Below are 15,219 nucleotides of genomic sequence, written 5' to 3' on the forward strand. Positions count from 1 at the left end.
GGTTATCATGTTTGAGTATGTGGAGGTGTTTGGACCATTCCACTCATAATGGTAGGTATAAAAATACAACCGCAGGCACATTGTTCATTAGGAGTGGCATTAAAACACGCCAGGATGAATCAATTATTGTTTCTGCAGCCTGAAATAAATATTTGTACTTGTACTGTAGAATCACAACTCATGCGTTACGGTTCTATCCGTTAGGTCCTGCCTGACCTGAAATCAGATGATGTTTTTCGTCTGCGCTGTTCAAGCATCAGAGCCAATATTTATTAATACATTTCGCAAGAAGTCACGGCTAGTGACTTAGACACATTTTTGTTGTTTTTTGATCTCCATGTTGTCTTGTGCGTCTTAAAACAGGTCAAATGTAAAATTCTGAATTTTATTACAAGTTTTAAAAATATTGTATGTGGTGTTCCTTTGCCAAAAATAAAACAAATAAAATGAAAGCTGTCCCCTTTTAGTTTGTGAAACAGTGTCGACACACGGCAGGGTCATGTGCTCCATGTCTACAGGACAAATTATTTCATCTGGGTGCACCTCAGTGGTCTGCTTGTGATCATGACAGAAGACGGCTGGAAAGTCAGATAATGTAAATTCTGAACACAATTACAAAGTCTTCACCGATATAAGTAGGAATGACCCTGTTTGAAAAGGACCTGTTGTGAAGTTTTGGCCATTTAACAGTTGTTATAGTTTATATTTTTTAGTGTATAATCTGGAAAATAAATTTACTGAACAGTGTACAGTAACATACTTCCAAGCTTATGACAAAACACAAGTTGGGATCAATCAAGTGTCACATTTTGAGCTTGGATTTGTTATTATTGCTTTAATGTTATGTTTTGTTAAATGGGAACTTAGGTTAAATTTAGTTTTCAAATTCATAACTACTGAAACTTCACAAATATTCAGTTTTCAATTATTCTTTGTGTTAAAATGCCTAAAGGAACTCCAGTACATCTGACAGAGTCATTTTAGCATGTTTAGCTGAATTCATGAAAAATAAAAAATGCGGAATAGGACCGGATCCAATCCCATTTTGCAGCTCAGATCCAGAAATATGGGAATTCTGCTTGTCCCTGAGCAAACAAAAATTTCCAAAGAATAGAGCTTTCTCCCAGTGGGCAGGTTAGTGGTATCAGTTGCCTAGGCAGTTGGGATGTGGTTGAATGCTGGCACTATAATTTGAACTCATAGATTAACTGTGTAATCTAACAGCAGGCTTAATTACAATAAAATAAAACTTGATGGTGTACAAAAACCTTTGATCTACTGTTTTAATGGAGACATGTCTGTATTTAAGAAAATTGTGGTCTCAAAGAATGTTTAATCATGAAATTCTTGAACTTGGGTGAAGGCTAAAAGGGATGATTGGTGGGGTCTGTAATACACTCAATTTTCAGTCCTCTTTTCTCATAATGAAATATCCTGATAACAGGAATACTGGCCACTTTTGTCCTGTTGCTTTTTATTCTGGGTGCAAAGAGGAGGCAGATGGGAATAGTGTTGTTTGTTGGAAACCCAGTTATTCCCTCTCTGCTTGCACCCACATAAATTATTTTGAACAGAGAGTATTGAATTGGGTATGGGCACCACATAGAGTCATAGAGTCATACAGCGTGGAAACAGACTCTTCAGTCCAACCAGTCCATGCCAAACACATTTCCAAACACAATACAAAGATGTGTATGCTAGGTGAATTGGCCATGCTAAATTGCTCATAGTGTTCAGGGGTGTGTGGGTTATAGGAGGATGGGCCTTGGGGGGATGCTCCAAGGCTCGGTGTGGACTTGTTGGGCTGAAGGGCCTGTTTCCACACTGTAGGGATTCTATGGATTCTATGAAACTAAACTTAGTCTCACCTGCCTGCTCTGACATAGCTTAGGCCAGTGGCTGTACAGCTGGAGACGTTCTATATTACATAGAATAATAGAAATAACCCATTCTGCCCATTGAGTCCACACCAACCCTTTGAGCAGCATTGAGCCCAGACTGAATCCCCTATCTTAACCCTGCAACCCTGCATTTCCCTTGGCTAGTCTACCTAGACATTATAGACAAATCTAGCACGGCCAATCCATCCAACCAGGACATCTTTGGATTTAAAAAAAGAGTTCCTTCCTTTAGTCAATTTTTCCAAACACACTGTACATGAACTGGTGACTATATTTATTAACAGCTTGAAAGCCATCATTCGCAATATTAATTTACAACAATACTACCCTCTATTGACTAATTTCAGAATTGTAAGATACCTTTTTTGAAGACAAAAAGTGCTGCAGATCACCACAAGTCAGGCAGCATCCATGGAGAGAGAGGAAGCAAACATTTTGAGTCTAGATGACTCTTCATCAGAGATCTGGCTCTAGACTTGAAAAGTTAGCTTGTTCTCTGTCCGTGGATACTGCCTGATCTGCTGTGATCTCCAGCATTTTTTGTTTTCGGTACAGATTCCAGCATCTGCAATAATTTGCTCATAGGATTACTTCATTGTCCTCTGTATGACTTGTAGAAACAAAAACAATATAACTAAAAACCAAACTGATCCAACGTTTTATAAAATTTTAGATCCAACAGGAAATTATTGATCCCTGTTCCAATCTCTTCTGAAGTTAGTGACTAAAGGCTTTAGCAGTTGATACCAATATTTGCATGGTTGTGATGGTTTCAAAATCTAAATGTTTAAAGTTTTGCATCTTTGCTTCAATATTGGCAGGCTAAATATATATGAATATTTTATGCAACTGTCATGATTGTATTTTGGATCAGAAAGCTGACACTGCATCAATCATCACTTCAGAGAGACTGAAATTGTGGAAATAACCTGTATGTAAGAGACATGATGCTAAAAATATCCCCTTGCTAGAAAGTAATTACAAAGTTTTAAATAACTTTACAAAGTACTTGAATAACTTCAGCTTAGTTACATATTCATTTTTTCCCTTGCAAATTATGAATTAACTTTTTTTTAGAATCCCTAGAGTGAGGAAACAGGTCCTTCAGCCCAACAAGCCCACACTGGCCCTTGGAGCATCCCACCCAGACTCATTCCCCTATAACCCACCTAATCTACAGATCTCTGAATACTACAGGCAATTTAGCATGACAAATTCACCTCGGCTGTATATCTTTGGACTGTGGAGGAAACTGGAGCACCCGAAGGAAACCCACGCAGACACGTGGAGAGCGTGCAAACTCCACACAGAAAGTCGCCCGACGGTGGAATTGAACCCGTGTCCCTGGTGCTGTGAGGCAGCAGTACTAACCAATCCCATCTAGTTAAAAAAAACATTTTTTTTAGGCTGACCTATTTTTTTTTCTGATATGAAGATTGGTGGAATATTGCTGATCTCAAAAACTAGTGAATTGCCATATCTATTTGTTGACTTCTCTCCAATACATGTGTGAGTTCGTGGGTAGAAATGGTTAGAGAAGGCACTTGCTGTTCATGGTTTTCATATCCTCTGGAGTTCATTAGAATTTCTTATTTTTCATCAGTCAGATGGAGACTTTATCTCAATGAACTTGCTCCAACATTAGGAATAGATTGGGTAACCAAAATATAACACTCTAACAGCCACATCAGTAAATTAACAACATGACTTCTCTTATTCATATGTCCATAACTAGAAGAAAAATCTCAAGAATACAATGAATTCATTTTAAAGATACAACAAATAATCAAGAATATTAGTAAAACACCGAAAATGCTATAACTACGCAGGTAACCCAATATCTTTCAATAAGAAGACAGGTTGACATTTTTGGTAGAAACCCTCTGTCAGAACAATTAGGCTTTTTTCAGCACTTTTCACTTTAGATTTCCAGCATTTAAAGTTTCCATTTTGTAAGTCAAGCTCCATGGGTTTCCAATTTGACTGGCGGCTCTTTAAAACAAATAGGTCTCAGGCAGCAGCCTCGGTGTAAGTCACTTTGTGAACAGTAACCAATCTTTTTCTTCAAAAATGTACTTTTGATATTTGAGATAATGAAAATATGTGTCATGCATTTTTTTCATCAATGTATACTTATACAAAACATATTACAATTATTATTCCGATAAGAGCATAAGGACGAGCAATGTGATCATCTTTTAATTTTCTTTCAGAGGTTGTCCGTAGAGACCCTAATGCAAAAGAAAAGTTCATAAAGCATTTTGCAGGTAGGAATATAGTTAATATTTTGTATTAAATTAATCAAGATGTATTAAAATAACACATTTCCTGTGACTGAACTAATCTTATAAAACTTCCACTAATTATCAAGCAGGACCAATCTCATTCTCATCTGAATGCAGTAAGCAATTTCACCGCCTCTATTATAACACAAGGGATTGCTCTACACCAGCTTGTGAGTACTAAACGCTTCTTTATTTATCAAGAGCTTATTCCTTATAAAAGGGTGTCTTCTTTATTTTAAAGCTTTATAATGTAGCATTATGAACTTAAAATTGAAATACTAATTTAGTGAAAATTTATATTTGGCTAAACAGTAACTAAATATCAACAAAAAGCTGACACTTCTGGATATTAATCTTCAACCAATGATTAGTGGGTGACAGAATGTTGTTTCCAGGTGTCATTGAGTGTATGTCATTGTCTGTGCCTAAATAAGTAAAATTTGTTCCAATTTTACTTTTTAGTGATAATATTGACTGCTATTTTCAACTGTCTTTAAAACTACTTGGAAATTTTAAACAACTTTGACTGTGGTGCACAAAATGACAATTCTCAGATAATCCCCAGCATATTAACCAGCCTGGCATTAGGCATGGACCACCAGCTCTGGCAGGCAGGATCCCAATTTAAGTGGCAATGTCATGACTCAGTGGGGTCATCAGATATGTGTACCATTTTATCAGCAGACATGGCTAACTGCCACAAGGTCTCAAACCTGCCAGTCAAAAATGACAACACTGAAAAAGAAGGCCTCATGAAGCCCAGAGCAATAATTAAATGCTTTACAACCACTAAAAGAGAGCTCTTCTTGCCCACAAGATTACTATGGGCCTCTTTCGAGTTTTGCTCACACGAATGAATAATGAACATTTCGGTTCCTCCTAGCAAGTTCACATTCTGTACTTACTTTTTGGGTGATTTCAGTGGGTCCCAGTGATCTTTCAGTGAATTTTCCAGTTTTCAGTTTTTGGAAAATCTCCAAGACCTCATTTTTCAGGGCTCCCCATATTCTGCTGTTTCTTCCTTACACTGAGTCAAATTTGTCTTCTGATTTCAAATGTCAGAGAATTCAATTGCAGTGGTCATAATAACAGGCAATAGCTTTATGACACTATTTGGTCACTGATCAAAACTTGGGCCTTGACTTGACCTGTATTGACTCAATCTGCAATCAAGATTTGTGTGCATTCAATTTTATTCTCAAATTGTGATCAAAATTGTCTGGTGATAGTCTATTAAGAATCGTATGTTCATTTTTTGTACTGCTGTGCTGAGCTAATTGTTATTTCGTGCACTACAGTTGATCAAAATTGTTCAAATACGCTGCTTCCATATATCAAAAATAGATTTAATCCAAGGAATATTAAATATGCAGATATGTTATGTGAAGTTTTGCTCCACTTTGGGAGCATATGCTGGAAATTTAGACCTGGATTTGTGATCTCATGATTGCTTGAGAGTAAGTACATAAAATGTAGAAAATGATCAGTTGCTAAGGAAAGTCTAGGCCATATAATGAAAGAGGATGGGGAAAACTATAGGGTATAATTAAAGCACAAAATATAAAGAGCAGTCATTATATATCAGAGGTATTCTGACTGAAATACTATGTTCATCATGATGCTTGCATTTCATTTACAGTGGTTTAGTAGTAGTTTATTTTGTAACATGTATTTATAGTCAGGATATTTCATCCAATCAGTGGCATTGGGAGACACTGACTGACAAACCTCATATTGGTCATCATCATTTAACCAATTCATGTAATGTGTCATAAAAAAATACACAAAAGGAGTTAAAAGAACTTGCCACCCAGTTCCTAAGTGCTGACGACTGTCCTTATGATGAGGATAAAAATATAAGAATGGAAGCAAGAGTAAGCCATTTAAGCTTTCAAGCCTGTCCATCCATCTAACAAGATCATGGCTGATTTGTTCCAGGTCAACTTTTTCTTTCATGTGAGCTTCTCATAATTCTCAACTCATTGATGTTTCAAAAATCTATCTACCTCTTCTTTGTATACTTCCAGTGATGTGTCCTCCACAACTCTCTGGGGTAGAGATTACTAGATGCTTACTACACTCTGGGAGAAGAAATTCCTTTGCATCTTCATTTTAAATGAACATCTCCTCATTCAGCAACCATGTCCCCTAGTTTGAGATTCCACCACTGGTGGAAACATTTTCTCAACAGTTATCTTGTTAAGCACCTTCAGAATCTTTTCTGTTTCGATAAGATCACTCCTCATTTTTCTAAACTGAATAAATAAAGGCTTATCCTGTTTAACCATCATTGATAACTCAACCCTCTCCTCCCAGGAATTAAACTAGTAAATCCCGTTTGAACTTCCTGTAGTGCCAGTGTATCTTTTCTTACATACATGGGCCAAAATTGTACACAGTTCAAGTGCAGCCTCAGCAATTGCCTGTACAGTTGTAACAAGATAAGGTACAGACTTGTTTTGGACGCTGCTATGGTGAGGGGTGGGGAGGGCAGGATTGGAAAATACAGTTAATACATACTTCGTTAATGTCTGACAGAAGGAAAACCTTTCCCTAATATGGATGCATATGAGACAAGATGACTTGAGTCAACATCCTGTTCAGTGACCAAGTATATCTTGATGCATGCGCACAATGTATGTCTTCATAGGAATGTCTAAGAGATTTGAGGCTGCTGCCTTCTCAGCTTAGGGAAACTATTTCTACATCCTTTGCTGAGGAATGGCCCCTTTCCCATCCACATCTTCTGTTTCCATCGCCTTCAAGCTCAGTGACTTAGTTGATATTTCCTTATTCCTGCTATTTAATTCCTTTCACGTTAATTCGAGGAAGAAATAAGGATGACAAGGATGTTAAATTAATATAAACCAGACAAGAACAATAGAGGAACAAGAAATTGGATGTTCATCCTCATCCTTCTACTCAACATCATTATTGTCATTATCAATTGATAAGATATAAGGACTTTTCTCTCCTCAACATCATGGGAACAGGAGTGGACAATTTAGCCCATCGAGGTTGCTGCATTATTCAATTGTGTCATGGTTGGAACAAACATTTTGAAACCAAAATGACACAGGATAGGAACCAAATGGAGACAGCCTGGCTCCGACTTCCCTTCAGCTCTAAAGAAGTAAACTGAATTCGAAATACTAGTTGTTTCTGTCTCATCTGATGATATCAGGCTTGCCGAGTTTAGCAGATTTTTCAACACTTCGTGTTTTTATTTCAGATTTTCAGCATCAGTAATATTCTCCTTTTGTATGAATTATAGCTGCATATGTTTTCACCCTTTTTTGTCGTTTGATCCCTTTACGTAGTAGAAAATAAATGTCATCATCGCACTTCTCCTCATGTTCTTTTGCCTCTTTCCTTTAATAACATGGTTCTTATGGATTAAGGTCAACTGATATATATTATTATTCAGTGTCAAGAAAGAGTGATGAGACAAAAGCAACCTAAGTTTCAAAGACAGGTTGGACCTATGATGTGCTATGAAAGATAAAGATTAGCTTTTATGTACCACTCAATTAACACTAGTCCACTAATTTTGCTATTTCTAACAAATGAATCCATTGTCTTGCCATGAATTCCAAACCTGGAACCTCTAAAACTTATTTCTGGAACCTCTACTGGGACCAGTCTTTTCAGGGCAATATAGGTCAATTTTTAATAGAACAAAATAAATAACTCTAGGTGATAGTGAGCAGCTGCACTGAATTTCTAAGCCAGCAGCAATCAAGTGATGCATCTAGCAACAGACATGCAAGAACAGGGAGGATCCTGTAATATGGGAACTTGGAATTTCAAGATGCTTCAGGCTAGAAGGGGCAAAGTCTAAACAAGTGGAAGTGCAGTGACGTTTTGGACCATAGTGCACTGTGAGCAAACGTATCATTTCACTTAAACCGTGAGTAGTGTCCAGTGATGCAAAAACAAAAAAATCTCTTTCTCTTGCTACAGCTTCCAAGTCATCCTTTTTGGATTGGTTTATTTCCTTTAGGATTGTATTGGTGGCACTCAGCACTCTTTAGACACGGTAATGGTGACTCCAGAAGCAGTGCAATAATAAGTTGTATATAGACTTGCAATTTTATGCTACATTTCTAACGTGGAGTTCAATGTGATGTTATATGTTTATTAACCAAAAACAAAAATACTCCACTACCCTCCGCCCCATTGCACATCTGGTAATGGGAATGTTTATACAGTGGTATGCTTCAAGGGGCTGGCTTGTTCCCTCCTTTGAGTGATTAGCCAAAGCCCAGGAAACCAAGACGTAGAACCAGTTTGACTATGATGAAGAATAATAAAACTTGTGGGACTGGTGTACAGGCCACACAAAAATAATGCAGGGCAGAAAGGAAGAAATAATGACAGCTTGTCAGAAAGACATGGTGATAATCATGGGAGATTTTAATTCACTTTCAGACTGGAAGTCTCAAATTGGTAAAGGTATACTAGATGAGAAATCCATAGTATGGTTTCAGTTCTTAGAACAGCATGTTCTGAAATCGACCAAACAACAGGCTAAACTAGATCTGGTGTTATGTATTGTGATGACATGAATGAATGATACTACAGTAAAAGCACATTGGGGTAGCAGTCACCATATAATGAATGAATTTTACTTTCACTTTGAAAGAGAGAAAAGCAGGTCCAAGACTATTTTTTAAAAATTGTTTGAAAGGAACTATAAGGGCAGGAAAGCAGAGCAGTCAAAAGTAATTAGCAAACTTGCTTCAAGGTTAGGCCTATAGAGAGGTAGAGGCAGACATGTAAGGGATTATTTCAGAATAAAAAGAGAAGGTATATTTCAACAAGTAGAAAATTTCAAGAGATGGAGCCATCTTCTATGATTAATGAGAAGTGTTACAGATAGCATCGATCTAAAAGAGGAAAAAGAATGTGCAAAGATATATGTAAGGACAGAAGAGTAGCCATTCTATTAAAAATGAACAAAAAAAGGGAAATTTTAGAGAATGACTGAAATTAAGCCAGAAGCATAAAATTGATTTTAACAGTTTCTATAAATAGTTAAAGAAGAAAAGTACTAACAAAGTGAATGTTGTTCCAACAGAAATTGTGGGTGGAGAATTCTGATGGAAAATAAGGAAATCACATTTTTCAATATTTTGCATCAGCCTTCACTATGAAGGATATATGTAACACCCCACCAGCAATAAATCAGGAAATTAAAGGGATGAGGGAATTTAGCAAAGCTACAATTACCAGAGGAGTAGAATTGAATAAATTGAGCTGCGGCCTGGCAAGTGCTTGGGTCCTGACAATCTTAATCCTAGGGTCTTATAAAAATTGCCCAGTGAGACAGTTGAGGTATTCTTTTAATTTTGCAGAAGTATCTTGAATTAGGGATTGCCCGCGAGATGGGAAGAAAACAAGTGTTCCTCCTTTATTCAAACAGAAAGCAGAAAACTATGGACCTATTACATTAACATCTATCATTGGCAAAATATTAGAAGCTGTGATAACAAGGCACTTGGATAAGTTTAAGTTACTTAGGCAGAGTCAAAATTATTTTGTGAAACTGTCAGCAATCTATTCGATGCCTTTGAGGAGGTAACACATGATACAGATAAAGGGGAATTAGTTTATGTACTGCTGGTGGTGCTGGCTCGAAGGGCCGAATGGCCTACTCCAGCACCTATTGTCTGTTGTCTATTGCACTATTCCAGAAAGCATATGAAAAGGTGCCAGATCAAAAGAAAATAAAAGCCATTGTGTAGAGAGTATCATCGTGGCATGGGTGGAATATTGGCTAGCTAACACGAAGCAGCAATTGCCATCTGTGGATCTTTTTCATATTGGCAACATGTAACAAATAGTGTTCTACAAGGCTTGATATTCGAAGCTCAACAATTTAATGTTGCTAAAAGTTATAACAATGACATAGATGTAGCGAGAGGAAATATGATATAAAGATTGGTAGGAAAGTAGTTTTGAAGAGAAACAAAGAGGTTACAAAAAGATATTGAAAGTAAGACAATGATCTTACAAATGGAATATAATGTTAGAAAATGTGAACTTTGTCTCCTTTGGCTGGAAGAATAAAGAAGTATTCTACCTAAGTGGTGAGAAATTGCAGAGCTCGAGGATACTGAAGAATGCAGATATCTTCTTGCATGAATTGCAGAAGGTTAGTGTCCAGGTACACCAAGTAATTAAGAAAGATAATAGAATGTTATGATTTATTGAGAAAAGAATTGAATATAGAAGAGGAGAGGTCCTGCTTCTATGATGTAGGGCACTGCTGGGAATGTACTTGAAGTAATGTGAGCATCACTGTCCACCTTTTTAATGAAGCATGTAAATGCATTGGAGGCAGTTCAGAGAAGTCTTGCAACACTGATATATGGAATGGGGGTTCATAGAAGCACAGAATCCCTACAGTGTGGAAACAGGCCCTTTGACCCAACAAGTTCACGCCAAACCTCAGAGCATCCCACTCAGACCCATCCCCCAATCTACATATCACTGAATACTATGGGCAATTTAGCATGGCATATCCACCCAACCTTCACATCCTTGGACTGTGGGAGGAAACCCATGCAGACATAGGGGGAATGTGCAAACTCCTCACAGGCAGTCGCCCAAGGCTGGTATTGAACACAGGACCCTGGTACTGTGAGGCAGCAGTGCTAACCACTGTGCCACTGTGCTGCCCTGGATTGTCTACTCAGAAAAGTTAGACAGGCTAGACTTGTATCTGCTGAAGTTTGCAAGAGTGAGAGTGACTTGATAGAAACATATAACATCTTGTGGGGGTCTTGATAGGGTAGATGTGGAAACAAACACTTCCTATTTTTGGAGAATCTTGAACTAGGGCTCATTGTATAAAAGCCAGGAGTCACCTATGTAAAACAAATCTTTAGGCTTTTTTTTCCTCTCAGAGTGCTGAGTCTTTGGATACACCTACCATGCAAACACCATAAAAACAAAACATTTGGGAGTAGATGGCACCGACGCCAGGCAACTTCTCGCCAGCTCTCTACAGCAGATCTTATTCTAAGTGTGAAAAATTTATCAATAATGTTCTTTTTAATGTTGAACTCCTTGTGCAGTGTAACCGATCTGCATGTCCTTGCTTACTATCTTCTGCTTGTACTGCTTGCAAACTAAGCTTTTCACTCTACATAGGTACACATGACTACAAATAAATCAAATCAAGTCACACCAAAAAACATCCTTATGCCAGTGTAGCTCTTCATGACCCAGTGCCTGGTTCGCCGGTGATGCTTGCCAGCTCTCAGAGGATGCTAGCCTCTGATTGGCCAGCAGCTTCAGGTGATGATGAGACTTCAGTGTTGAAGCACCTGATGGGCTGAGAAGCCAATTTAACAGCATTCCAATGCCCAATCAGAACTTTATCTGCTGTATTTTCTTAATGGTAGATACTGGTGATTGGTCATTGCTGGGTATGCCGGCCTCTACACAAAGTGCAAATAGCATTAATTCCAGCCCAATATTTTTTTAATACTTACGTATTATTCTTAAGAGAAATAATGATATCATTGATGTGGTTTGACAATGGTAATAGGAATAAGTTTGATTTGATTTATTATTGTCACGTCCTGAAGCACAGTGAAAAGTATTGTGCTGCTGCTATCCCGACAAATCATACCTTACAAAAGTACATCAGGGTAATAGAACAGAATGCAGAATACAGTTTGAGAAATAGTAGGAACTGCAGATGCTGAAGAATCTGAGATAACAAGGCATAGAGCTGGATGAACACAGCAGGCCAAGCAGCGTCAGAGGAGCAGGAAAGCTGACATTTCGGGCCTAGACCCTTTTCAGAAAATATTCTGAAGAAGGGTCTAGGCTCAAAATGTCAGCTTTCCTGCTCCTCTGATGCTGCTTGGCCTGCTGTGTTCATCTAGTTCTGCACCTTGATATTGCAGAATACAGTTTTACAGCTACAGAGAAAGTGCGGAGAAGGATCAACTCCAATGTAGGAGACATTTGTCCATAAGTCTGAAACAGCTGGAAAGAAACTGTTCTTGAATCTTTTGGTATGTGTTTTCAAACTTTTATATCTTCTGCCTGATGGAAGAGGGTAGAAGAGAATATAACCAGGGTGGAGGTATCTTTGCTGATGTTCGCTGCTTTCGTGAGACAGCGGATGTAATAACTCCACAAAGGCCGGTATCCCATCATCAAATCACCCTTTATGTACACTTGGTCAGCTTCCTCAGAGCCAGCTCTCAGAGTGATCAGAACCTCTATCACTCCTGTCTATACTTGTCAGCTAGAGCTCCCTGACTGGGGCTGTTAACCTGGTCCAATCAGGGAACTCATATTCTACCACATTACAATCCCCTCCTAAGTCTGGGGACATAGGCATGCTCTTTTTCTTGTAGCCTCTCCTGGGACGATTTCGCACCGGGTCTGATTCCAACGACTCAGTTTCTGATACAGGCATCATGCACCAGATTGCAGCCCACTTCCTGCACCCAGAGCATCTCCAAAGAAATTCATCCTCTTTTTCAGGCGGTAAAGGCATCAAGGATGTGACATCCATCGTGTCCATCTCAGACTCTGAGATTTCTTCGATGCTAGATAGAAGGGGAGAACCCCATGGGTCTCAAAAACCTTTCCGGGTGTTCCGAGGGGGCGGGTATGTTTTGCTCCTACCTGTTTGTGAATTTGCAGCTTTCATAGGGTCCACGTGCTTGTTCGGGACTGCCTCACCTACCTGAACTTTGTATGTGACTGGACCTGACCTTGCGTCAACCATACTTCCTAACCATGCAGGGCCATTTCCTTGGTTTCAGCACCAAACGTTCCTCTGAAGTAAACTGTCTCTTACTTAGAGGAGTCTTGTGTCCGGTACTGGTGTTTCTGATGTCTTTTCAACACCCCCACCACCCTCCTCCCCCACCCCCAGGTTCTGGAAGATCAGATGACCTAGTGCAGAGTCTTCTCCGCATTAGCAACTCTGCTGGAGCTGTCCATGTAGTTGCATGAATGGTTGTCCAATAATCAAATAGGAACCTGGACAGTTTAGTATCGAGTGAAGGTGCAGACTGTTGTTTTAAGCCTGCCTTCAAAGTTTGTACTGCTCTTTTCCACCAGACCATTGGACAATTGATGGCATGGAGCTGTCCTTATATGCTAAATGCTGTTCGACTTTAGGAAATACATGAATTCCCTGCTGATAAACAATGGCCCATTATCTGATGCAGAGTGACCAACACTCCCAGGAGCCCATGGGTTGCAAAAGATGCTCACAGCCTTTCTATCATCGTTCCTGTGTTTGAAGAATGAAATGTTTGCATGTCCAGTGACTTTGAATGGGCATCTAGAATGACTAAGAATATTGAGCCCATGAAAGGCTGGATTGGTTGACATGTAACCGAGTTCGGGGTTTACCTGTCCATTCCCATGAATTTGGGGGACTTGTTGGCTGTAATTTTTGTCTTTGTTGGAACTCTGAGCACTGCCCCACCAATGTGACTATGACTGTATCCACTGCTGATTACCAGACGTAACATCTCATTATACCTTCATTTTGGATGACGCTGGTGGAGATCAGCCAGTATCTGGTGACAACCTTTACTTGGGACAATAATTCTTGCTCCCCATAATAAAGTACAGTCCTCTGCTGTGATTTTGTCTCACTGGGTCCAAAAATGTTTCATTTCTGGTGGTGATGGTCTTTTTATTTCCTCCATCACTGCTAACTCTTTTAGTTTTGCCAGAACTGGATCTTTTTGTGTCCGCAGTCTGATATTGTCAGCGATGACCAGGAGGGTGTCTAGAAAGATTAAAACTAGAATGGACTCATTCACTAGTGGTGAATCTACAAGTGGGAGGCAGCTGAAGGCATTCACATTGGCCACTTTGCCACCCAAACAGTGTTTGATCTGGTTATCATATGCACTTAGAAAGAGAGCCCACTGCCAAATTCGACCTGAAACTGTGGGTGACACAATCTTATCCTCTTTGGTAGCTCTTGCAGGGGTTTGTGGTCAGTTACTATTACACATTTACATCCATAAAGATATCAGTGGAGCTTTCTCAGACCAAAGATGATTGCCAAATCTTCCTTCTCTATATGGGTATTTCTGCACTCTGCATCAACCAAAGTCCAGGAAGCATATGCAATTGGATGTTCCTATCGTTGGGAGATCTGTGAACCAACACTACCCCAATACCAAATGGGAAGGCGTTGCATGTTAACACCAGATTTCACTTGGGATAATAGTGTGCCAACACCTTAAACAATTATAGTTGCTTCTTCACTTTGCTACGAGTCCATTTCTAAGGCTGACCCTTTTTCAATAGCAGATGTAAGGGTGGCAGGATAGAGGCCAGGATATGTATGAACTTTCTCTAATAATTTACCAATCCAAGAAAAGACCTAAGCTCTGGTACAGACGTGTGAGCCAGGGCAGTTTTGATTGCCCTCACTTTAACTTCCTGGTCTTATTGACTCTGTAGCCCAAGTAGGCCACAAGCGATGCCTGGAACACACAATTTTCCTTTCCAAGGTTTAAAACTACTTTGGAGAAATGTCTAAGAACTATGTGCAAGTTCTCCAAATGCTCTTTATTGGCTTCCCTGTTTTTAACACATCATCCAGATAAATGACAACCTGGTGTGGATCTTGTAGAATGTTCTCCATCATCTGCTGAAAAATGGCACAGGTTGATGATGCCAAAATCACAGTCTCATATACTGGTTCAAACTCTTATGGGTATTAACTATAGCATACTTCTGGGAATCATCATGTAACCCCAATTGCAGGTAAGCATGGCTCATGTCCAGCTTAGTGACGAACAGCTCCCTCACCAACATTGTGTATAAGTCCACTATGTGAGGGATTGGATATTTATCCAGCTGGAAGAAGTGGTTTACCATTTTGTTCAAAATGCCCGCTGGACTTCACAATCGGAATGATTGGTGCTGCTCATTCTGCAAATTGTTACTAGTTTGATGATTTCTTTGTTTTCCAGCCTCCTGATTTCTGCCTGTACTTTAAGAAATAACACTGGGCAAGCCTTGCAGAA

General features: G+C 39.1%; 1 protein-coding gene across 4 annotated transcripts in view; it reads left to right on the plus strand.

The window, feature by feature from the left end:
• alkal1 (ALK and LTK ligand 1) overlaps positions 1-15,219 on the plus strand; it is a 55,629-nt gene that overhangs the window by 1,544 nt on the left and 38,866 nt on the right. For 3 of the 4 annotated variants that reach the window (XM_048529795.2, XM_048529796.2, XM_048529792.1), the window contains exons 3-4: positions 4,115-4,168; positions 4,273-4,356. In XM_048529795.2, coding sequence (XP_048385752.1) covers positions 4,115-4,168; positions 4,273-4,356 — 138 coding nt within the window. The remainder of the gene's footprint in view (positions 1-4,114; positions 4,169-4,272; positions 4,357-15,219) is intronic. The other variant, XM_048529793.1, reaches the window with a different exon arrangement.

The sequence above is a fragment of the Stegostoma tigrinum genome, chromosome 5, assembly GCF_030684315.1.
Source record: "Stegostoma tigrinum isolate sSteTig4 chromosome 5, sSteTig4.hap1, whole genome shotgun sequence".
Classification (NCBI taxonomy): Eukaryota; Metazoa; Chordata; class Chondrichthyes; order Orectolobiformes; family Stegostomatidae; genus Stegostoma; species Stegostoma tigrinum.